Source organism: Dermochelys coriacea, chromosome 1 (assembly GCF_009764565.3).
Source record: "Dermochelys coriacea isolate rDerCor1 chromosome 1, rDerCor1.pri.v4, whole genome shotgun sequence".
NCBI lineage: Eukaryota > Metazoa > Chordata > Testudines > Dermochelyidae > Dermochelys > Dermochelys coriacea.
In genome coordinates this window covers 186,736,612-186,760,928 of record NC_050068.2, presented here as the reverse complement: position 1 = coordinate 186,760,928, position 24,317 = coordinate 186,736,612, and the positions used below count along the sequence as shown (strand labels likewise).

At 45.5% G+C, this 24,317-nt stretch overlaps 2 protein-coding genes across 3 annotated transcripts in view; one reads left to right on the top strand and one right to left on the bottom strand.

The window, feature by feature from the left end:
- The window catches only part of STYXL2 (serine/threonine/tyrosine interacting like 2), a 17,743-nt gene extending 12,933 nt beyond the window's left edge, over positions 1 to 4,810 (bottom strand). Inside the window, exons 1-2 of one of the 2 annotated variants that reach the window (XM_038419168.2) lie at positions 4,238 to 4,810; positions 2,799 to 2,927 (exon numbers count right to left, since the gene is read on the bottom strand). In XM_038419168.2, coding sequence (XP_038275096.1) covers positions 2,799 to 2,908 — 110 coding nt within the window. In that variant the 5' untranslated portion in view covers positions 2,909 to 2,927; positions 4,238 to 4,810. The remainder of the gene's footprint in view (positions 1 to 2,798; positions 2,928 to 4,237) is intronic. The other variant, XM_043509993.1, reaches the window with a different exon arrangement.
- Positions 4,811 to 6,792: 1,982 nt separating this feature from the next.
- GPA33 (glycoprotein A33) lies at positions 6,793 to 24,117 on the top strand. Its single transcript, XM_038421620.2, has 7 exons — positions 6,793 to 7,105; positions 13,996 to 14,147; positions 14,714 to 14,921; positions 15,550 to 15,708; positions 19,820 to 19,933; positions 20,480 to 20,603; positions 21,359 to 24,117. Exons 1-7 carry the CDS (start codon positions 7,063 to 7,065, stop codon positions 21,504 to 21,506), a joined length of 948 nt encoding a protein of 315 aa, XP_038277548.1. The 5' UTR covers positions 6,793 to 7,062; the 3' UTR covers positions 21,507 to 24,117.
- Positions 24,118 to 24,317: the final 200 nt, after the last annotated feature.

Here is a 24,317-nt window from a genome sequence, read left to right as displayed (position 1 = left end):
AAACAAAAGTGGGTGGGAAACCCCACAACATCTGCAGAAGAGGGATTTGCAGGAGGCTCCACAAATCTAAGTGTGATTCTGGGTGTAGGGAGGGAGAAGAGCAGGGTAGTAGCCACTGCATGAAGCATGCTCCCCACTGCTTTCCTCAGCTTTTGCTGAGGAAATAAATCCATGTGCGTGGTGGAATGTCCAGGCCTGCAGTCTGTTTGAAAGGGAGGAATGGGGCATGGCTGTTGGAGCCACAGACAACAGTATCATCTCCAAAGGGAGCTGTGCTGCTAGGGAGAGGGGCACTCAGAGACCCATGCTGAAGGGATGGCTCTGCATTATAGACCAGGCTCTGAACAGATTTCCCAGTGGATAGGCAAGAAAATTAAATTCCCGTCACCTCTTGGAATGGTTCCTTACAATTAGGGCTGGGGAGTTTGTAGGGGGAGGGATCATTTGGTATTACTAACCACATCCCCTTCTCCCTCTGTGCTGACCCAAACTCCTCCTGCTGCTGCTGGATAAGTTGAGTCTTTAATGTTCCAAGTTAACCTGCATGGTGCCCGGGGCACAAGTTGAATCCCCTGGTTTGGCCTGGGCTGGGGTTAGCCTGGACAAAAAAAAGTGGTGGTACTGTGAAGCTCCACTCACTGCCAAAACACCACCCACTGCTGAAACATCTTGTAATGGGGCTGGCACCCGCCTCTTGCGAGCGCCTCCCCTGGTAGGGTGCATGTGCTTGCAGTCTCTCAGTTTGTGGTGCTGTAACAGAGTGTTAGCTGCCTCACGCGAGTGGCCCCCTTGATCAAGTGCATGCCTGCAGTCACTCAGTTTGTGGAACAGGGTAAAACAAGCACCCTCTCCTTGGATAATGGTTTCTCAGGCAGATCTTCAGTGACTCAGCCCTCTGGACAAGTTACACACGCTGTCTGTAGGTGGAAGAGAACAAACCCCTTCTGGGGTATACAGTCTTTACCTTCTCCCAGCCCTGGTATGGGGACAAACCCTCAGGGCTTCCTCCCTGGAGACACTGTCTTCTTGCAGCCCTCCCTGGCCTCAGACCTTTCTCAGTCCCAGCAGCCAGCCAGGAACTCCTTCTTAGCTCTGCTAGTCCCTGCCTGCACTGAGTTGTCTGTGGTCCTGCTGCTCTTTCATCCAGCCATGAACTCTGTTCTCTCTCTGCCAGCTCCAGGCAGCAACTGACTGACAAACTCTATCTCTGCAGCTCCTTTTTATGTAGCCCTCCTGGTGCCTGATTGGCCACTCCTGCAGCCCCTTTGATTGTCTTCTTTCCCTACAGCCAACTCTAGGCCACTTCTCTTCTCTGGGATGGGGTATGGCAGGGCCCTGAGGCCTCCAACAGGGAGCTGCTGGGCCTAGTCCACCCCGTCACATATCTCAACAAAACCAAACCATAAAGTGACTGCACTGGAGTCCCTCACAGGGGTGTGCAGGTACCTCAAGTGCTGAGATGAGCACACTTTTTGTGTGAGTACTGCTCCTAGTGCTGGCTTCAAGGGGGAGTTGTGATGGTCCTGAGCTACTGCCAGTAGGCCGCAGGAGTTTCTGTGCTGCTGCCACCACTTGAACAGCTCCTTGGACATCCTCCTCCTGAAAACCCCCATCCAGTTCCTCCAACTACTGCCCTTTCCCCATGTGGTCTCGGTGCCATTAGATGGGACAGAACACCACAACCAGGAGGTGTGTGGGTTACAGGTGCACCAGCGGTTTACAAGCCCTGATCCTGGGAGGGCAGCTTGTAGCCGTTTGAATGGAAGTGTCTCTGCAACTTTAACTGTGGTATTTGGTACTGGTGGCAGAAAAGATAATAGGTGAGGGAGGTGATTCTGTTCAGTCTGAATGTCTGATCAGGTGAGTAGAAAGACGTGGTGATTAGGCGATATTCCTACATGATTATATTGCACATGAGCCCAGAAAATTGCATGGGCCATTTTTTTTAATGAATACAATAAAATGAAGCAAACATTCTAGCTGTTGCTGGTAGCATACCTCATGGTTAAGGCTGTTAATGGAAACTGCGTATTCCCCATTTGCATACAACCACAATCCCCAAAATATCTCCTTTTTGACAGAATCTTTCTATTGCTCCCAATTTCCTGCCCCAAGTGCAATTTGAAAGTTTCTGGGAAATCCTGTCAGGCATTTTGCATTAGGAAGCAGGCACTAAAAAAAAAAAAAAAAAAAAAAAAAATATCATCACACTTATTTTGACTAAAAGACACCTCAAAACTGGCAGAAGCCCAACTTTTGCTGCCCTGTAAGTGGCATCCTCCTGCCTGGTTCCCAGCCCTCCTGTGAGAGATAGGCCTGAACCAAAACCCAAAATTCAAAAAGCCTCAATCTCTGAGGGGTTAAAATCCACACATGGGGTTTGCCAATCCAAAAAATGGGATGAATCAAAATCCTGGGTCCCAATATACCTGGATTTTGAAAGCCAATCTGAATTTTGCAAATTAACAGGAGGAGAGAGAGTATAAGGAGTGGGAAAGCAATAATGCTTCCTCCTAATGCTTTTTTGTGTGTGTGCATGTGTGCGTGTGTGTGTGTGTGATCTAAGATGAATGAATGGGATAAATAACTCATGAGCTCCATCCCCACAGCGTCTCCCCCTGCCACCCGGTATGGGCTATGCTGCTATTCTAAATCCCTGCCTCTTAGAGGAGAGGGAAGCCTGAGGCTATGTTCTTGATCTGAGTAGGATGGGTATGTGTGGGGTAGGGGAAGAAGAAGAAGCAATTTGTTACATGCAGTCAGGAAGCCGTGGCAGCCCCTGTGGCAAATACACTCACTGGCTGGGGGAGGGGCTGCAGAGGTAGCGGGCCTGCACTGCCTTCACGTCTGGCCTATCCTCTTCGTCTGGTACCACCTGCTCGCTGTCTGAGTCCTTGCCGCTTGCCATGGCCAGCTCTGAGGATCTGCTGGAGGTGGGGAGATGGCAGGGAGAGGGAAATAAGAATACAACAAGCATAAGTGCTGCATTTGGGAAAACCCCTTTAGGCGAGGCGTTGGCTCCTACCTGTCCAAATTTTCCCAGGATCATCCTTTTGTGAGGTAGCTGTCCCAGGAAATCTGTAAGAGTGCTCTGCACACACTTCCAGCTATGCATTTTTTTGGGCTCAGGATCATCCTGGATGTCCTGCTTTTTTGTACCTCAGAGGTGGCAACCCCTAGGCTGGGCAGGCTGGAGGCAGGACATTCCCCGTGCCCTGCACAGTGGTGGTAACAGAATGATTTTGTATTGCAGACCATTATTACAGAAGTGGCATGAACACCTTCCTGGCGGCAGGGGCTGGGAACTGTGCAAAGAGCAAAGAGGTATGGGAGCCAGGAAGGAGGAAGGGCCTTGGTGGTTGTGCAGAAACTCTATCTCCTTCCACACAGCTCAGCCCTGTTAATAGACACTAGAACAGAGGTACCTGAACTGTGGGGCGTGCCCCCTCAGGGGGTGTGGAAGAATGTTCGGGGGTGGGGCATGGCTGGGGCCTGGTCCATGCCCCACAGAGGGGCAAGGAGGGAGCACAATCCAGCTCTTCTCCTGGCCCCGGCCCTGGCTGCCGGCCCCATGCCCAGTGCCCTGGCTGCTGGCCTTGGCCCCCTGCTGAGGCTCTGCTCCCGCCCCCAGCTGTGGCCCCAGGCTCAGCCTCCTTATCCCTCACCACGTCTTCTCTCCCCCCTCCACCCCCTGAGGCATGGCCCTGGCTCTGGGGGGCGGGAGGGAGGAGGGGAGGTAAAAAGTTTGAAGGCCACTGCACTAGAAGGAGCCTCATCCAGCTAACTATGGGGGGCTGGATATGGAGACTGAAGAAAATGAGGGTGGGGACTATGAGGCCTACCCTCCTCATAACCAAACACTGCAAAGGATCAAGGCCAAACCCTTGATTCTGACCAACTTTAAAACCCAGGACTCATCCTCAGGAGGCCTTTGCCATGAACCCACGATACCAACCTCTGCCAGTGTGCAGTGGAGTGTGTGTGTCGGGGGGGGGGGGGGTGATATTATTTGGTTGGGAACCTGGAGAAGCAGCAGCCAGTTCCTCAAGCTTCACAGAGTGACTTCTGGCTCTCGCTCAGGGAGTGTCTGTCCCATTCCAGCCCCAAGGGCTCAGATATCCCTTGGCAGCTGGTCTCAGATATCAGCGCAGCCATGTCCCATAAACACGGGCTGACATTGCTGCTGCTCATGGAGTCGGTGAGATGAGAAGCAAAGACGTGAGGAAATGGCACTTACCGTCTGTGTCCGGAGCTCTCCTGACAGCAGAATGGTCACTCCCCGTCTTAGGCTTAGCAAGGGAGCCCAGTGGATGGGGCAGGAAAGTTGGCAGGGGACACAGCTAGAGCAAGAGATCAGCCACCCTTCCTCTCTCTCTGCGACTTCTTCTCTAAGGGGCAGGACAACTGTCAGCACCAAACCTTTAGCAGCTTTCTAAATATAGGGTCTGCCCCACACTGGCTGCTGGGTCGCATGGGAAAGGAATTCAGTGCCTCATAGACAGCAGTTCGTCAAACTTTTAACTCTTCCCATGCTGGGGCCTGAAACTCCTGATATTTTCTTGCTTGGATTTTCCTCTCACAGAAGAAGCCCAGAGAACAGCCAAAATTCCACCAGCGGGGAGCCCCCTGGCAACTGGGGGCTCCACCCAGGGCAGTCTGAAATGCTGGTGCACTCCCTAGTGCCTTGCTGCAGTGCAGTGTATGATCAGCTGTTCATGCTGACTGGGAACTCTGTGGTAACAGAATGGCCTCCTCTCCATTAGGGCTCAGAGGGGGGTGAATGGCAGTTTCCCTTCTCCTTATGCTTAACAAGAAAACCTCCATATCCAATCCCTTCATGAGTTCTCACAACATATTTTTGGTGGCCTCAGAGTGCGGTGGCTTGCTGGTGGCTGCTCTGAGAATTTTTCCTAAAATACTTAATTAACTTTAGGAAAAACAAATAAATATCCACATATATAAGTCCAGATCATTGTAATTTATGTATGTAGGGTTTTTTTGCAGACTCAGTAATAAAAATAATGTATAGTTGTCTCTATTCTTTACTGGACCTAAGCAGAATAGAAACAAAAATAAGGTGCTTTGCATGTTTTGATTTTTTTTTTTAGATTGTTAGTTATTAGGTCTGCTCCTGTGAAAAGTGTTATTTGTATATTTCTTAATATCACTTTTCACAGCAAACGTACTCAGCCCTAGCATGCTGGGGGACAAATTAAGCCGTGGATGAGGAGGTGGGTAAGGAGGCAGGGGGGCCAGGAGTAATGGGGGGCTGGAGCAGGCAGTTGGGGTTCAAGTGATGGTGCGGGATGAGTCCAGGGATGGAGCCCAAAACCCTGCAGCTGGAGGACAGAGCCCACTGCCACTTGGCCAGAGCCTGCCGCCCATCACCCCAGGGCAGAAGCCTGAAGCCTGAGCCCCACCGCACCTGTGAAGGTGGGGAACTCACACTGGTTGCCTGATCCTACAGTGTTCGCTCCAGAATGGAGGGACCAATCCCGGCAGGCAGCCCTGGGGGACGAGCTGCTGCTTTGCTGCCCCCATCCCCCGTCAATCACAGCTGAGGAGGCAGTGGCCGCAAGAAAAGCCTCTGGTGGCCGCATGTGGCCATGGTGGCCTCATTTGAGAAACACTGCCGAGAAGCACATAAACCAGCTCTGGCCCCAATGGAACCTCTACATTCCCAGGTAATAGGTTGATTTGCAACTAAATACAGCCTTTACACTAAATTTGGTACTTTTTTCTGGCTAACCAGGATGACACTCTATTTATACACATGTATTTAAGCAATTATAAAGCTCAACATATGTTTATTCAGATTCTTAATTTTTACCTTTTTATGATGTTAGAAAATGATGAATATGTTTCTTATTTACTGAATGATGATTCATTTTTTGCTTGTGCTTTGTGTCAAGCTGCATTTGGCTGGAAATTGGAATTCAATTAAAAATGCACAGAAACAGCATTTTAAACTTTTTATTAGTTAAATAAAACTAGGATATATAAGAAAAAAGTCAGTTAATCAAAACCAGTTTTGCATTTAAAACTAACTGATTTATTAAACAAGGGAAGTATTATTTGTAGTTAGTAAATTGAACTGATTGTTTCTGGTCATGATGTCCTTCCAGATTTTGGAGGCAGTAGACCTCATCCTCTCATACCTTAATTTTATGAATCAATTAGAAGAGTAAAAAAACTTCCCAGCTTGTTCAGCTTCCAACTGGTAGCTTAACTTTGAATAGACTAATAACTGAACTGAAGTGAACTGAACTAACTGAATAAACTGAAATGAAGAAAAAAAACATTCTCTCTGCAACTGCAGAAAAGGCTACTGCTGTCAAAAGCTGGCTTAGCACTTCAACAAAGTCTACTTCCAGGTGCTTAGTCAGTGATTTCCACCAGTTCAATGGTTTGACTTTCTTTAAAATTTCAGCAGCAAGTATGTACTACTTGAATATTATTTTTACATAATTGAAATTAACAGATTACAGTAAATTTAGGTCTGAACATATCTGCCATAATTTTAAATTTAAATAATTTATTTTTGAAAATAAATATATATTTAATTTAAATGAAAAGTATTTGATTTAAATAAAAGTCTAATGTAAATTAAAAATTAATACAATAAAAAGGGTTTTTTAAAAATTAATCCATTTTTATCTGCCATGGTTATTTGTCAATGTACATATAGCTCTAACTGCTCTCTTGTGTGCACTTTTACCCAGCCCTTTGGATTAACTTGTCATTTCCTTTGTATACCTATCAATCAGCAGAGACCAGGAAAGATGGTTTATTTATCTGAGAGGGTAGGACAAGTTCATAACATACAGCAGCTTCCCTCAGGCAAGAGATTTCTATCTCTAGTAGTGAATTAGTTTGTCAATCTAGCTGAAGGGAGTGGGGAAGATGGGCAGAGTGAGAAAGAGGAAGTGAAAAAGGATTGGGGAAGTGAGTCCAAACTACAACTGTGAGGCTGCCCTGTTTGCCTTACTCCATTAATTAAAATAATTCAGCTACCGAGCAATCCTACCGGGAAATACTCTGTACGGAGGATAAGGAGAGACCATGAGACCTACAAAGGGATCTCAGCTGTTCATTTTGAGTGTGGGTGAGTGCTGTTTTGGTTGTGTTCTACAGGGGATGGGTGGAGACTGGAGAGAGGTGAATGTTACACAGGTAAATATTGCAGCCATTTCTATGTCAGTGTCCTTTGTTTAGAACAAATCTTAGCCTGGCAGGTACAGTGATAATGCCTCCATACTACAGTGTTGAGACTCACAGGCAACTCCAGAAGTCTCTCTGCAATTTCAGGGACAGAAAAGGAATGGAGTTTTGTATCATGATGGCAAAAATTTTTAAAACCAATTTAAAATGGTTTCCATAGATATTGTATATCCTTTGTCCCTAGAATTCAAAGGGGGAAAGTCCTTAGCTTCTACTCTCTACACTGTATGTTTCGAACCCAAGATACAGATCTGCCAACATCTATAAATCAAACTGCTTGTCCTTGCTTTTAACTCCAAGAGCCTTGGCCCACCTCTCTGATCCTCTGCCTTCTCATTTCCCCCTGTATAGCCCACTCTGCCAATGACACCAGACTTGACCTGCCTTTGTTTCCTCACACAAATATCTCTGTGCCTTTTTTCCATGCCAGCCTAGGCATAGAACACTCTCTACCACTCACCTAGATGCCACCCCTGCCTTACTTAAACCCCTCTGAAAAATCTCACTTCTTCCGTGAAGTCTGAGAGATGGGAATTTGTATTTAATACTGTACAGTGGAATTACAAAAACTGTATTCCTCAAGAAGTGGGCACAGACTGAATCACTGGCTGATCTTATTGATATAACCTGTTTTACCCCATCCCAGACTATTCCCCTTCTATTTGTTCTCCCCCCCACCTCTTATGTCATGGGTGATTCTAGAGACCTAAAGCTGTTTGGAGCAGGAACTTTGTCTCTCTCTTTAGTGACATACCTTGCACCCTTTGCCAGGGGCTGAAATGATAAACAGGTTGTTCGCAGTGTAGTTGTAGACCAGTTGGTCCCGGGAAATTAGAGAGACAATGGGGATGAGGAATATCTTTTACCGGGCCAACTTCTGCTGCTGAAAGAGACAGATTTTTGAACTTACACAGAACTCTTCTTCGGGTCTTCTTCAGGCCAGACCTGAAGAAAAGCTCTGTGTAAGCAGTCTCATTCACCAAGAGAAGTTGGTCCAATAAACGGTTTCAGAGTAGCAGTCGTGTTAGTCTGTATTCGCAAAAAAGAAAAGGAGTACTTGTGGCACCTTAGAGATTTGTTAGTCTCTAAGGTGCCACAAGTACTCCTTTTCTTTTTTGGTCCAATAAAGATATTGCTTCACCCACCTGCCTCTCTAATAATAGACAGGGCCATTTGGGCTGAGTATAGGCCATGCCTTTTAACACAATTATTAAAACAGTGGAATGGGAGAGATTTTGGAAGAGATTGTTGAAGCCAAGAATGGTGCAGCATAACCAAGAGAGGATTCAGGCCCCTGCACAGTAGTATAGACAGTCTCTAAAGAAAATGCTAGGTCCAAACTTTGGGAGCGTTCAGATTCAAATTTTGCAAGATGGGCTCATCTCTGGCACTTTATTTATTATTATTATTTATTTGTACTGCAGTAGCACTTAGAGGCCAAGGCTCCACTGTGCCTCCATCTCTCTCCACTATACAAACAAATAACAAAGAGACAATTCCTGCCCCAGGGAGTTTGCAATCTGAATAAAGATAATAGGCAATCTAAGTAAAGATAATGGGTGGATACTGCAGACAGACAGGGGTGAGGGGTAGCCCAAGGAAATTGTCATGTATGAAAACAGTGTATTTACACTGCATTGAGTTCTGAGGTACAGGTGTATTTCTTAGAAGAGTCTGTCAGCTCATTCTATTTCAAGGTGATATGAGCAGTGTTTTCTTTGCAATTATGTAAACTTTGGTTGGATTTATGCAGCTAGAGTAGCTTCACATTTTGTCCTATTTGTTAGTTCCATTTGATGTGAGATGTTTGAAAGAGATTATCACACAGGGTATGGATGGTTGGGGAGAGGGAGGGAGGAAATTTTGTTTCTGCTGGGCTGGGAGTTACTTTTGTAGATGGGTCTACATGAATGTTTCCAAGGGTTGTTAGTAAAAAAAAAAAATGTACAGTGGCTGGAGTGCTAGACAAGTGCTCAGTAAGGAAACAAAGGAACATTGTCACCCTTCTACTCAGATTTTCTTTGCAAAAATGTTCTTAAACCTGTCACTAATGACACCTGAGGTGATTAAAACAGAAAGAACTTTTATAATCTAATTAGCTTTTCACCCTTTGTTCTGTTTCTATGCCATTTACCATTAATTCAGCGTTGTCAGTAGAAGTAAAAAAGTCACTTTTATTTTCCGTTTTTTTTGCTGCATTCCCAGTACTGCAAGGCGGGGGGGGAAAAAGGGGGTATATTGAAGGGGGTGCAGGGGGGGAGGTGAGGAGAGGTCTTTTCAATAATTTCTTTTAAAAAATTGATAAACAGCATTTCTATGTCAGAACAAAATCTAAATCTAGGGTTTAAAGCCTATTGACAATGTCTCTTTATCAATATTATATGCTATTTCCCCCCTGAGTTTAATTGGATTTTAAGGCCCTTCTCCCTTCAGTTGGATTTAAAAGGGTTCAGTTCCCCCTCCAAAAAAATTGATTTTGGACACGCCACCTGTTTTTAACTAGCTAAGCTGTTTGGTGACAAAAAGCATCTCCCAGCCCTGCACCACTGCTGAATAGACGACCCCATTGAAAGCGCTGGTGACTCGAGGGGGAAGGAAACACCATTAGTGGTATCACCAGATATAACTAAACAGAGATTCAAAGAACCAGAAGGATATGTAGTGGGGAGTCATTATTCTCCAGTGAAAAACTGGATTATGAGCCAGTCAAACAATCAGACTAAAGATGTAGGAAATAAGCGAGAGGGCACCAAAGAGACCAGCCCTTTGCATGGCAGTGCCAGGCATATTAGAGCAATTCTTCACAGTGACATGCAGCTCTCCTATTACTGGCTGCTTCTGCTACGTGTGGGGTTTGGTTTGGCACCTTTGCAACTCTGAACTGATAATGTTTTTGAAAAGAATAAAAACCTGCAGTAGAGGTTTGGCATTGGCTGGACTCTGAGGAATAGCTGTGAGTGCCTGGGGTTGGGCACTCTCTCTCTCTCTCTCTCTGGGGGTTGGGTGAATGATCTGTTGGTGAACCCTAGCCCGGTAGAACCAGTTTCTGAGGAGTGACAAAGGAGTAAGAATAACCTGTTCTACCAGAAACCATTGGGGGCACTGCAGGTGCTTCCTGGGAGAGTCAAGATACTGCTCATGCTTCTGGAGAGGAGGGAGGGACTCTGCCTACCCACACAAAGCAAGCCAATGGCTTTCTGTGTGTGTATGTGTGAGGGGTGAAAGGTAGAAAGGATGGGCAGAGCCAGCTCTGGCCTCATGTACACAGTGCTGTTATCCTAGGTGACCCATAGCAGCTAACGTGCGGGTGGCAGCTGCAATAAAGTAATAACAAAAATACTTTGCCCTACTAGATCACCTTCCTTCTGAGGCTCTCAGAGCACTTCAAAGCTATGAACGAATGAATCCCCCTGTGTGGGAAGGGAGCATCACCCCCATTTTACAGATGGCGACACAGGCATAGAAATGCTCAGTGATTTACCCAAATTCGCACAAGAAGTCAGTGACAGAGCCCAGGAGTCCTGATTGTTCTCTACTCTAGCCATCAGCCCTCCTTTCCTCACTATTTATTCTGCTTTTATTAGGGAGGTGATGGAAGGGGTGAGAAGAGCAGGAGCAGCAGTAGGAGAGAGGAGGGAAAAGCCAAGTAACCGGCAACTTCCTAGGCAATCATTATTATTATTGGATTACTGGTTCGGAAGGTGCTGGGTAGGGGGGTGCCTGCCAGGCAGCAGGAGAAGCAAAGCAGGGGTGACCCAGTGTCAAACTCTCCATTGCAGTGACCCTAAGGGAGAGAGGACACACTGGGACTCCAGTCACACAGGCCATTTCATTGGGAAGGTCCGAGTCTAGAGGGATGCTTTCTTCAGAAGAAGGTCTATCAGGAGTGAGTGACAGAGAGAAGGGTGTGAGCTGAACCAAAGAAGAGAGCTATGTACAGTCAAAGGCAGAGTCCATTGGACAGGGATTTCCCAGACTTTGCCATTGCTGCTGCCTCTCAGAGAGGAAATGTCTCCCAAAACTAGCTATTCCTGTCTATCCACAGCATGTGCATGTATCCTGCAGGCCTTTACCTAACTCATCATAACAGGTCCCGGCCTTACTTTCCTCATGACGTCCCTGCACTTAGGGCAGGCAGGTGTGGCCTTTCTTCACCTTTGGGAGCACGTGCTAACCCTCTCCTCACCAACCCCTGGATGGAGTCTATACAGCTCATCACAAGGAGAAATTTGCCTTGCCGTCTCTCTATCCCATGCATTAAATTCACTCATGCGACTAATCTGAAGGTCTGACATAAGTAGCAGGGATGTAACTCAGCCCTAATCTGCACTTAAAATACAGATCAACCTATCTATGTCGCTGAGGAGTGTGAAAAATTCATACCCGAGTGCTGTAGTTAATTTGACCTAATCCCCAGTGAGGATGGAGCTAAATTGATGGAAGACCACTCAGCGATGTGGATTACCTACATTGATATAAAAACCCCTTCTGTCACTGTAGGAAGCATCTACACTATGGTGCTACAGTGGCACAGCTGTAGCATTGCAGCTGTGCCGTTGCCGAGCCCATAGTGTAGTCATGGTCTGAGACAGGTCCCAGAGCTGGCTCTCCTGCACTGCATCTCAACCACCAACTCCCCTCCTCCCCACCACGTGACCACCCTGGCACTCTGGGATGGCACAGCTCTTCACTATCCTCTTCCCCCCCGCCCCTCCCCATATGCTCTGCGACAGCACAGCCGTTCACTAGCCTTGGCACTGTCCCTTTTCATCCTGTTCCTGAAGGGAGCCTGCCTCTACACTGGGAGTGCCTCTGCCCCTCCTGCACGCTTAGGTGAGGTAGTCTGGTTTCGATCTCATTCCTTCTCTCCTCTAATTACTCAGCGATGCCATAAAAAAAACAACAACACAGAACTATGCAGAACAAAGCAGGTGTTTTAAAATACACAGCTTCCTGGGAACACAAAGGTCATGGAGAACTGAGTGTAAAACAGAACGAGGCCTCCATATCCAAGACCCCTACATTGTGCTCTGGAGAGAGCTCAGTTTTGACCAGAGTGGCATGATTTTGTGCTCAGGAGACACAGCATTACAAAAAACCCATCATGTGGCTGCTTCACCAAACCACAGGAAAGGCCCCTCCCTTCTGCAACCTTCAGCTACCCTCCCGCCCCGCCCCCATTAAAGTCTGAAGTAAGTACTTCAGTACAGGAAGATGGCCAGTGTTCCCCCACCCATCTCCTCAGGCAACTGGCCTGCTGTTGGGTCTGCACTCCCTCTCTCGTGTCTGAGCCCCACTATTATTCAAGGGTTTCCCCTGTATGGGGCATCATAGTGCATGTTATGAGTCTGGGAACCCCAGGGGACATGAGATCTTTCCCTGTGGTTTTTGCAGGAGAAGGAATGATCTGATATGCATTGAGGCTTCCCCTGTAAGCATAGCATGAAGTCACTGCAGAGCAGCCCCTGGGTAAAAGGGAGTAGCTGTGTGACCCAGCCAAGATGATGCTGAGCCCCACCACCACATCCCATGTAGGATCCGCTGGTGCTTCAGGAAGGGAGCTAAGGTTCATGATTGTAGTGACTGGGGAGGTGGTGGTGGGTGGATGTGGATAAGGACTTTTTTTTTTGCACCTGGAAAAGGGATTTCCATGTCAGGGCTTGGATTAGTTCTCATTTACCCAAACCTGCTCTCCCCTCCCTACAATAAGCACAACTGAACATTACTGCTGCTTGTTTAAGCACTGCACTAACAGGGAAAGTCGAGTCTGGTGGGGGACTGAGGGGAAGGGAGGACATGGGGAAACAGCTCTGACTGCAAATCAAGCTCCTGCTCTGATATCCTGGAGCAGATTCTCTAGCCTCAAACTGCTCACCTTACCTATCACAGATTCTCCATACTGGATAACTCCCAGGAATGCACAACCAGTTGCTTATACCATGGGACATCCATACTTCAGCTAATTTAACTAACCCCTGGGGAAACAGTACACCTAGGGATCCACCCCCTGGGATTTCCAAGGAAATCCTGTGGGATTATCTAAACCAACCACTGGGGAATGAGAGCCTGAGGTGTGATAAACTGATGATGGGGAACCCACTCTGGGAATTAATCCAGACACAAAGCTGGGTTTAAGGGGAGTTAAGGTTGCTCTCAGTAACTTCAGAGGGGGAAATATCCCAAGAACATGGTCTTTGTCCCCAAAACTAACATACAGACCCCTGAAATTCACTGCTAAGGTTCAGTTTACAAGGAATGCAAACACGACAAGGTCCGGAAATGCAAAGTAAGGCAGCCAAACAACAGCAACTCTGGACCAGCCCCTCCAGAATACCTGCCAGCCACTTTCCCCTTGTCTGATAGTTTCCCCATGGCACAGCCACTTGTGGGTCTGGGATTTGTTTTTGCAGTAGTACTAGCTTTGGAGACTTGGGTCAGGTCATTGAGGACTGCTGCTTGGAGGAAGACCTACTCCACAGAAGGACTCTTCAGAAGAGAAGGTGTAGAAATAAGACCCAGCCTCTGGAGCACGATTCATTAGATTGATTGACAGTTGCCTGTGTGCTCTGTGCTGTGCGGACAGAGAGGAAGACACACACTCTACCCATTCTCAGGCAGCCAGAGATGGTACAGTGCAGACTCATATGATACCCAGTCATGGTAGGGCCCAATCTACCCTGGTTGAGTGCAGGTCCCTCCTTAGTACCAAGAGAAGCATTTCTCTGATGGGGGAGATTGACCGTATTTGTTTGTTTTTTGTGTGTCTCTCTTTAGTTCTGGTGACTGCCCAGGCACTCACTGTGAACACACGTGTCAAGGAAGTAAAGGTAGCACAAGGAACTAACACCACCCTCCCATGTGAATTCCAGACCTCTGCTGCCACCAGCAGCGCAGACTTCATTGCCTGGAGAAAAATATCTCAGGAGGTAAATCATGAGTTGCATGAGAGCGTATTGGGGATGACGTAAATGCGGATATCAAAGGGTCTCAGGTCTCTTTTTGATCTGTGATGGAGGGGGCCTTCTGGGCTCTTTTTGTCAAGAGACCGGGGTTGAGGTCTTGGTTGTCATCCTGACTCTGCCACAGACACTCATTGTGTGACCACAGGCAAGCAAATGGGCCTCCATGGTTCTCCCAGACTACTGGAGGATTGTGGGAAAGGAGCAGGAAGGGATCTTTGTAGCCTCGGGGTGGAGGGGAGGGATGGATTTAAGTGGCCTTCAGGGAACTATGGGACTCTTCTTTGCCCCAGTATGTTGGGGGGGAGGGGTGAAGAGGGCCCTGCAGGATATGGGGATGAAAGTCTCCAGGAATTCTCCTTGGCCTCTGGGGCACAGGATATGAGGGTATCTTTAAGACACTAGGGAAGGGTAGGCCATCTGCTTTTTTCCAGTTCCTACTCCTCTTAGAATGTGCCAGTCTGTAGTGTTAGCTTGAGGACACACATAGCAGAAAATAAGTTTGCTGTTTGGTGTCCCTTTCTCTATTACAGAAAGATGCTGTCACAAGGTATTTTGATGGCTATGAGCACTATGGCCAGGGTTACGAAGGCCGTCTGCAATTCCCTGGCAGTACAGTCACAGATGTCAGCATCACCCTCCGGGGGGTGACCATGGCAGACAATGGAACTTACAGATGCACCGTCCAAGTGCGCACAGATCTCCCCAGGGCCTCTGCAGAGATAGATCTTTTGGTCCTTGGTAAGCCACTCTACCCCCATCGGAATGCATCCGATGAAGTGAGCTGTAACTCACGAAAGCTTATGCTCAAATAAATTTGTTAGTCTCTAAGGTGCCACAAGTACTCCTTTTCTTTTCTACCCCCTGAGTTAGTGCTGCACCTCAGTGACAGACAGCACTATGCAACAAGCAGGAAGTGATGTTGGTGGGAGTACTCTACCCCCTCAGTTAGCACTGATCCAATGCTCCACAGCAATAAGAGAGAGCCAATGCCAGATATTTCAGAAGAAAGCATACGCCATCCGCATCATGCACATCACTATACTATGCTGTACACCAAGGGTAGGTTATCCTTTGATGATGGTGGAGGGGAAGTAACGTATATGTCCAAACATCTTATGATTAACTCCTGAACTTGGGTGGATGTGGGAGGGAAGGACAAAGGGTAACAAAGCAGTGGGAGAGGCCAGAATTTGTTCTAATTTTTGTAAGAAAATGGTATGAGAGAGACCAGTTCCGGCCTGGGAGGAAAAAACACAGCTGCAGAAGATGGATTGCAGAGATGTATAGAAAGAAATCTCAGCAGACCTCTCTGTATAACTGTGCCACACTGCATCTGCTTAGGCCATTCTCCCTTCTTTGCCTCTAGTGGCTCCATCCAAGCCGGAGTGTAAAGTCATAGGGACATCAGAATACGGACAGACCATCAACCTGACCTGCAACTCTCAACAGGGGTCTCCAAAACCTGAGTATACCTGGCAAAGCTTCAGCATACTGAACCAGCCCCGACCACTGGTGTCAGCATCAGGTACGTGAGATGCAAGGAGGCCAGGCCATGGTACTTCCTGCAGTTTGGGAGTTGAAACATTTTGGATTGAGGATTCACAGTGCATTTAGGCCTTCTGAGAATGTCCTTTAACAAAACAGGACTTTAAAAGGTTATCCTCCTAGGGTGAGACCCACCTGTGAGTATCTGGGTGGCTGTCTGGAGCAGCGACGGGCAGTGATACTTTCACCTCTAGGTCACCGATTCAAGCCCAGTCGAGAGCCAACCAAAGTAATTATTTCCTAATGACCATTTGTAACCAGCAAAGTATTTCACACAGTCCCCCCTGCCCATGGCAATTTCTCTTAGTGAACCCGTCTATACCCTGCCACAATTGACACTAATTGGCCCCCTTATTGATGCTTACAGGAGTGAGGCTATGGAAAAACTGGCCATGGAGGCCAAACTTTTCCACTCCGAGAGGTAACCACCAGCTCAGGGCTGAGAGCGGGTGGGATGGAGGCTGTCAGGACAGTAACTGTCTCTAGCACGATAGTCACTTTATTTTAAAATAGGGTCAGAACAAAAGGAGTGGTTAAGCGAGTGGTTAAGCTCCTGAGAAGTGGGAGCAGGGAGGGATGTCTCTAAAGGAGATGGGGGTGCAGTAGTCTCTCACATGCAGTCAGTCAGCAAGAGATAGCAGTGTATAACAGACCCTTAGGTGTTATTGCCAGAAGCTGCCGTGTATTTCTTGACCAGCTCCACAATGGAGAGTGGTTCTGTGTTTCAACCTGCCAGTCGTGGTTTCAGATCCAGTGCTGTGGTGGGGGAGCTGAATATGATCCTAGCTAGGTAGGGCACTCACATTTTACTCTCTGAAAATTGCTTGAGCTAATACCAAGGAGAAAATCCACATGGAATCTCTTGTTCACTTGACTGGCCACTGGGTGGTGCCCCTGCCTCAGACACGGCCGCTTTTGTCTTCGCTACCACAATGTATTTTCCTAAAGAGATCAGACCTCTCTGAACTTTTCTGCCTGCATTATTCTCCTCCCCAGGGGCAGGAGTTTGTTCTAGTCTCCTTGCATTTGGTACTGATTTTCAGGGAAATGCTGTCCATTAAGGGTGCAGATGGAATTTCTCCCTCTGGGATTTAGGGCTGATGCTGGGAGGCTACAAAAGGAGTAGGGCTGTCAGGGTAGCCGTAGCCAGGAGCTGCTGGAATGTGGGTGTTGGGGTAATGCTGCAGGGTATGTGGAATTTCCTTGGAATCTATCCATTCTCACAATGGTGGGACAATTCCTGTTTTTCTTATCTGCCCTACATCTTTCCAACTTGGCTCATAGGGCAGGCTATTTATTTACAGATGTTTAAATTTTCCCAGGGATTTATCAGTGTTTATTACAAAAAATTAAAAACAGTGCAGTAAAATTAAGTTCAGTTTTCTGGGTAAATATTGGGGTAAACCTGACTGTCTGTTCCTGGTTTGTTTGTCTGAACCTTTCAAGAAACCATTATGTTCTAAAACTCAGATTAATTCTTATTAATTGTACATTTTAGTATGTTAGAAAATGGTGAATGATATATTCCACTGTAATTTATTAGATAATTAACTTTTTGTTCATGATCTGTGTCAAGTTGCATTAGGATAGTAACTGGAATTTATTTAAATGCACAACTGCATATAAAATGTATTTTTATTAAACAAAACAAGCTCTTAATAAAGCGCATGATCTACTGTGCCACATTTATAAAAGCTAAGATAAGCTCAAAAGCTAAGATGTTTTCCTACAATTCTTTCTTTAAATAGAAAAGTAGCCTTTAAAAAAAAACTTTTAAACAAAAACAAAATCCAAATTAAAAAAATACATTTTTTAAAAAGTTAAAAAAAATAGATTTTTATCTGCTCTGACACCAGCGCTTGGGTCATGGCTCTTCTCTGGAAGGAGAAATGGCAGGTAATCAAGCCGTGATCTCTCCTTTTAGAGCAGAAAGCTGAGTCCAGGGAGTTCTGGCACTTTTAAAATTGGGTGAAATTTTTTTTGGTAAAAAACAAATAATGGATTTTGTAAAACCCACAAATGTTTAGGTTAAAAAAAAATTGGTAAAAGCTGGAAATGAAGGGCCTGACTCATAGGACATTTATTCTCTACTCTATTCATTTTGGGGGTTACAACGCAGCACTGCACTATAGCGTTGAAAGCTGTAAACATTGTGATGCCAAAAAAATGACAGCCTAGGCAGGGACACTGAGAAAAGGGCCCGGGAGAAAACTAAGTCATCACTGATAAAGTTTGGAGATGACACAAAAGTTGGACAGGAGAGGTAAATAATGAAGAAGACAGGTCACTAATTCAGAGTGATCTGGATCATTTGGTAAACTGGGTGCAAGCAAACAATATGAATTTTAATATGGCTAACTATAAACAGATACATTTAGGAACAAAGAACGTAAGTCATACTTGCAGGATGAGGGATTCTATCCTGGGAAGCAGGACTCAAAAAACTTTGGGGTTTGTGGTGGATAATCAGCTAAACATGAGCTCTCAGTATGCTGCTAGGGCCAAAAAGGCTAATACGATCCTTAAATGCATAAACAGCAAATCTCAAGTAGGAGTGGAGAGGTTATTTTGCTCTGTTTCCCACTGGTGCGACTGCTTCTGGAATACTGTGTCCAGTTCTGGTGCCCTCAATTCAAGAAGGATGTTGATAAACTGGAAAGGGTTCAGAGACAAGTCATGAGAATGATTAAAGGATTAGAAAACATGCCTTATAGTGATTGAGCTCTTTGAATTCCACTGAATGCATCCGATGAAGTGAGCTGTAGCTCAAATAAATTTGTTAGTCTCTAAGGTGCCACAAGTACTCCTTTTCTTTTTGTGAATACAGATTAACACGGCTGCTACTCTGAAACCTGAGCTCTTTGAGTCTATTTAGCTTAACAAAGAGAAGGTTAAGGGGTGACTTGATTACAGTCTGTAAACCTACATGGGGAAAAAATATTTAATAATGAGCTCTTCAGTCTTGCAAAGAAAGATATAACATGATCCAATAGCTGGAAGTTGAAGCTAGACAAAAATACATCTTATTTTCAGTCTGAATGTAACACTTAGAATAATTAACCATTGGAATAATTTACCAAGGGTCATGGTGGATTCTTCATCACTGACAATTTTTAAATTAAGACTGGATGTTTTTCTGTAAGATCTGCTCTAGAAATTATGTTGGGGAAATTCTCTGGCCTGTGTTATGCAGGAGGTCAGAGTAAATGGTCCCTTCTGGCCCTGGAATCTATGGCTCTGTGAAAAGAACATGTATGTGAGAGCTGTGGTGCCAGATGATGTGCTTAAATATAGTTACCAAGCCCATTTTAAAAACAGATGGTTGACAGGGGCCATCAGAGAAAAAAACTGAGTTGCCATTTAGGTGTAAAAAGGGAAACAACCTGAGTACAACTAAGTTTATATAGAGGAAATGATAAGCTCTAATTCATAGTACTGAGCTCCACTAGCTCAGGGGAGGGGACGTGCAGCCTCATAGCACACCCTGCCAAATACATGATTTCTCCCCATGGATTGTTTATACAGCCTGATCTACCTTTGCATTACTACCAGACCATCGTTCCCCACTAGTTCCCTTTACTGGCAAATAATTATGGCATTGTGACATCCTGAAAGCTGCTGGGTTGAAAAACTGTTATAAGACTAGTGTGTTAGCTCTTCAAACGGCCATTTCTCTGAGCCAGCTGCTCTCAGCTGCCATACTCCTCCTGACAGTGATAACTTTTGTGACAAAGCATACAAGGCTGCTGGCCATGTATAAAAGAGCAAGACAAACCTTTGCTGAACATTCACTCGCCCACAGCCCCACCCATAATTGCAGTGCTGAAAACAGCTGAACAAATGTATTGCCAGTAGCCAAAGGCACGTTTCTATTTAGCCTTCCTTATGTCTCCCACCAAGAACCATGTGGAGGCCAAACTAATTTCACACAAGTCACAAAACCAGTCAAAAACTGTAACAACTTTTGGTCATTCCAACTTGGGCTGGATTTGAAGGGGCAATTTAGATGTGAAGGGCTCCTTTCCCCAGTCCCTTCCTTTACCTAATCCTCTACAAATTCTTTTATATTTTGGGTTTGTATTTTGCACCAGGACAACAGGTAACTCTGAAGAACATCTCTGCAGACACCTCCGGCTTTTACATTTGCACTGTCACAAACAGCGTTGGACAAGAGTTCTGCAACATGACAGTCTCCATTGTACCTCGTAAGATGCTACTGGCTGCTTGGATGGGTGGGGCAATGGGGGAGGGGAGGGAAATGTATTCACAGACTAAATGTAGGCAAGGGACTGAAGATGAGTGTACCCCTACCCCTCCAAGAACAGCCCTGTTTCAGATCTCCAAAATGAATTCCACTGTCCTGCTTGAAGTGCTCATATTTAGACCAGTCTGTAATAGGGAATAATACTAAGGCTGTATCTAATTAGATATGGGCCTGAGACACAAAGTTAAGATCTGAACTTGATCAGAGTATGGAGGTGTTCAGATCCCCCAGGTCTGTCTCCATCTCTGTCGAATCAATCACTCCCATGGACCTATCCCTGCTACCCGTTGGTTCAGTGCAGAGTTAAGAACAGTTGCTACAACTAAAAGGATGTCCAGATCCATCAGTAAGTGTCTGGGACTCCCAGAAGAGTGGTGGGGTTTGGTCTCTGATGGGTGTGAATCTGACCTGATTTGAAGTCATTTCAATGCATGCAGGTTTGTTTTGTCAACCCTGCTGTGACTGTGTTTGGTCTTTTCCTCCATAGCATCCATGAACATTGCCCTCTATGCTGGAGTCATTGGTGGTATAGTTGCTGCAATCATTGTCATTGGGATTTTGGCCTACTGCTGCTGCTGCCGGGGCAGCAATGACAAGGACTATGAGATGACGTGAGTGCCTTTCCCCAGAAGAGTAGGTGGACTATGTGAGGGACTTTGTGAGAGGTAGAATGCGCTCTCATCTTCTCTCTGCAGCATCGATGCACGACGGCTGGTGGAGAGGGACAATGAGGTGGAAAATTAGCTGATGATGCATAGGTTTTATCGATTGCAAAGGTGAACAACATAACCCAGGAGAGGAGAAGGCATTGTGCACTCCCATCTTTGCCACTGCAGTTTGGCTCTTAGTTCTCCTTTACCATACTGGTTCTGCTCTTAGGGGCTCCTTTGTGATCGTTGGTGCACGATGTCCCCTAAGCACCATACAGGGTGCAGGACTGAGCTAACAAGCCTAAGGAACCAATAAGGAACCACCTGTAGGTATCTGAAATTCAGATCCGTTACCTCATTTCTCCCCAGCCTCTGCAATTTGTGTTCTTGGGGGTCTGAGTCACCCTAGCTGCTCATACTCTTCAATCCAAAAATGAGGAAAGGGTCACTGCTCCTGTAGGGAATGCTGTGGAGAGCTCACAGATATTCCAGTCTTTGCCTCTCTAAACAAGTGCTGTAGGAAATGGGAGAAGGCCGTTCACAGCTGCTCCAGCCCCAGCAAGAAGCAGTGTGGGTCAGCAGTTCTCAAACTGAAGTCCAGAGAACATTCCCAGGTGGCCTGCAAAGCCACCTCTGTCCCAGCGGTGAAAAATATTCAAAATGTAAGTTAATTAAAATGAGCTAACATCTCTATCTATCTCTGGATAATGTTTTAGTGAGCCAGAAGAGCATGAGAAGGAGCTCGTCAGGATTCGGGGACCAGCTGAAGAAGAGGTGGAGGAGGAGGAACATCGGACAAGAGACAGGCCACAGATGCCACCCACCAACACACCCCGGCTAGATATTTCACATGCTGAGGCATAGTCACTCCCAGAATAGGAAAGGCAAGGAAGAGGGGACTGATTTAAGAAACACTGTTTACTCCCGACTGCTCTGATCTCTGGTGTGGCGTAAATTGTGAGCTTCCAGGGTCTGGAGTCCGTTTCTTTAAATGGGAAGTGCATTAGGCACCACTCTAAATAAATAAGTAAATAAGACACTATGTGGAATCAAAACTTATTTCCCAGCACTAGAACCCCTGCTTCACCCACCGTAACCCACCTTTTTTCAGAAGAGACCATGTCAGGTTTATTTGGGGAGCAAGGGGTAAATCCCCACAATGCAAATTACTCTGTATCATTAGATCCACAGAAGATTTCAGATTCATTAATTGGGGCTCACTGGGAAAGGGCAGACTGGTTAATTTGGGTACTTTGGTAAATGCCACAGGTTTCAGCCAATAGCATGCACTGTATTTGGCCACTGGGCACAAGCACAGTGGCATTACCCAGTATCGGATTGTTTTAACTTTAATTTGATTTTGAGAAGCAGGCTAGTTTAGAAAATGTCAGGTTTCTTCTTAAGCTTTCACTAAACAGGGCTTTTGTATATAATCAAAAATATGTAACAAAAATATAGAACATTTTTTAAGGTTGCCAGGAGCCTCCGCTGGGAACAGCTATTGCATTGGTACTAATGGGATGTCTAAAAACAGCAGAACTGACCATTTGATCTTACTTTTTGTACTTGCAAAGCTTTTTTGTACTGTATAGGCATTGTCTGCAGCAGCTGGACTCTAATCCATAATTGGCAGCTGGGAGATCTAACAACCAATCCTTCACCACCTCACTCCATTTGCCTCTGCACAGAACAGACCTGTTCCCTCCCAAAGGGATTCTAAATGTGCATTTTCATGTCCCATCCCAGAGTCCTCTATCCTCTACTTACTCTCCCACCCCAGCAACAGAAGGGGCAGACAGTGGACTATCTTCCCTTCACACATGTAGTTGTCAGGGGAAGGGAGAAATCATGGAAGTTAGTATCAGAGGGGTAGCCATGTTAGTCTGTATCCACAAAACCAACGAGAAGTCCGGTGGCACCTTAAAGACTAACAGATTTATTTGGGCATAAGCTTTCGTGGGTAAAAAACCTACTTCTTCAGATGCATATGGGTTTTTTATCCATGAAAGCTTATGCCCAAATAAATCTGTTAGTCTTTAAGGTGCCTCCAGACTCCTTGTTGTTAACATGGCAGTTGGATCTTTTCAAAGAGAAGGCTAGAAGAAAAATATTCTAATTTTTCTTTGAGTGCTGCATGAAGGAAGTAAAGTACAGATCAATGCACTCAGCGTAGAGTATCAGTGTCCCACACTATATTCAAAACTGTCACACATTCCCTCTCCCACCAGCAGTTTAGGGACTACCCTCAAACTGGCATTTGCAAGTCCCAAAAAGATAGCTCTTCATTTCCCCATCACTATTCTCCTATCTCCTGCTTATGACACAAAGGACAGTCTCATATTTTCCAAAAGGCTTTTACAATCTTATTTTTTTATTGGGCTAGTTAAATTCTGTTTTTAAAAAAATCTGATAAAAATGTTTTTTTATTGATACATTGTTATCCCTTTAATATTGTATTGTTCCTCTGCCTTCAATGACTTTGCAGAACTCACAACAGCTGCTCAGGGAAACGTAGCCACTGTTAAAACAACAACAATCTAAAAAATAAAAGAAGGTACATCAGAACAACACTGAAAGTCTCCCAATTTTTTCTAACATTTCAATATTGTACAGCATTTGTAATCAAACTATCAGAATAGGACCTTTCTTTTGGCATTTATTTTATATCTGATAATCAGCAGAAATTTACAATTTACTCTTTGCAATTATTAGATCATAAATGTACCTACTACAACTGTTTTCAAAATATGTACAAAACCATCTCCTTGCACTGAAGAAGTAAAAGTCTAACTCAGAAATGTACAGTTCAGATGCATGATAGCCAGAGACATCAGACATGGGCATAATGTAGGAAGGCTTCATTTAAAAGTGGGTTTTAAAGGAGAGAATTGCAGAGAGGGTGTTGCACACAGGAACTGGGAAACCATTCCAAGCAGAAGGTGCATAAAAAGGCATGAAGCTGAGAAGAGATGCCAAAAGTTTTTTAGGATACAGAGGCATGTAGAAAGAAGAGGGGGCTTAAGAAGAAAGAGGAGCAGAACTGTAGGTGAGGTAGAGTTACAAAGAACCTACAAGGTCAAGAGGAAGTATCTGAATTTGATGCAGTGAGACAGGAAGCTAATGAAGGAACTAAAGAAGGAAAACTACTGCAGTAGCATTTTGAATACAGTTACAGTAGTCAAACAATGACCAAAGCTCTCAGCAATGATTTAGCAGTAGAGGGCAGAATGTGAAGGTCAGATTTTAGTGATATTGGGAGGAGGGGAGTAGCAACATGATCTAGTGAGTCTGGATGGAGCAAGGCACAAGCAAGGGGAGAAAAAGGGGAGTTGAAGGCAAAGCTGTGAGGCTGACGGACTGGCTGTAATGGTTTGAACTGTTATATTAAACTGCAGTTTTCCTTTAAGTGAATTTGCCATTGTAATGTTTCTGTTCATGGGCAATAACTGTTTACAACTGTCTTTTCAACAGTAAAGAATGCTGCAAATTATATAACAAGCTACCTGTGTACTTTGGCATTGCCTCCTGAGGAAGAAAAGCTATCTATCCCATTGCTGCTACAGACCTCATCACCACTCCGTTTCCCTCAGACAGATTGTAGAAAAGTGCACTTACCGTTGGTGTACCCCTTCCTGGCTGGGCCTGGCATCACAGACTCTCCATGTCTAGTGCCCC

Excerpts from the sequence above, each read along its gene's own strand:
- GPA33 (XM_038421620.2), top strand. The coding sequence starts at position 7,063 with ATGAGACCTACAAAGGGATCTCAGCTGTTCATTTTGAGTGTGG. Across the intron at positions 14,148-14,713 it reads GGAGAAAAATATCTCAGGAG|AAAGATGCTGTCACAAGGTA; the intron begins GTAAATCATGAG and ends TCTCTATTACAG. Across the intron at positions 14,922-15,549 it reads GATAGATCTTTTGGTCCTTG|TGGCTCCATCCAAGCCGGAG; the intron begins GTAAGCCACTCT and ends CTTTGCCTCTAG.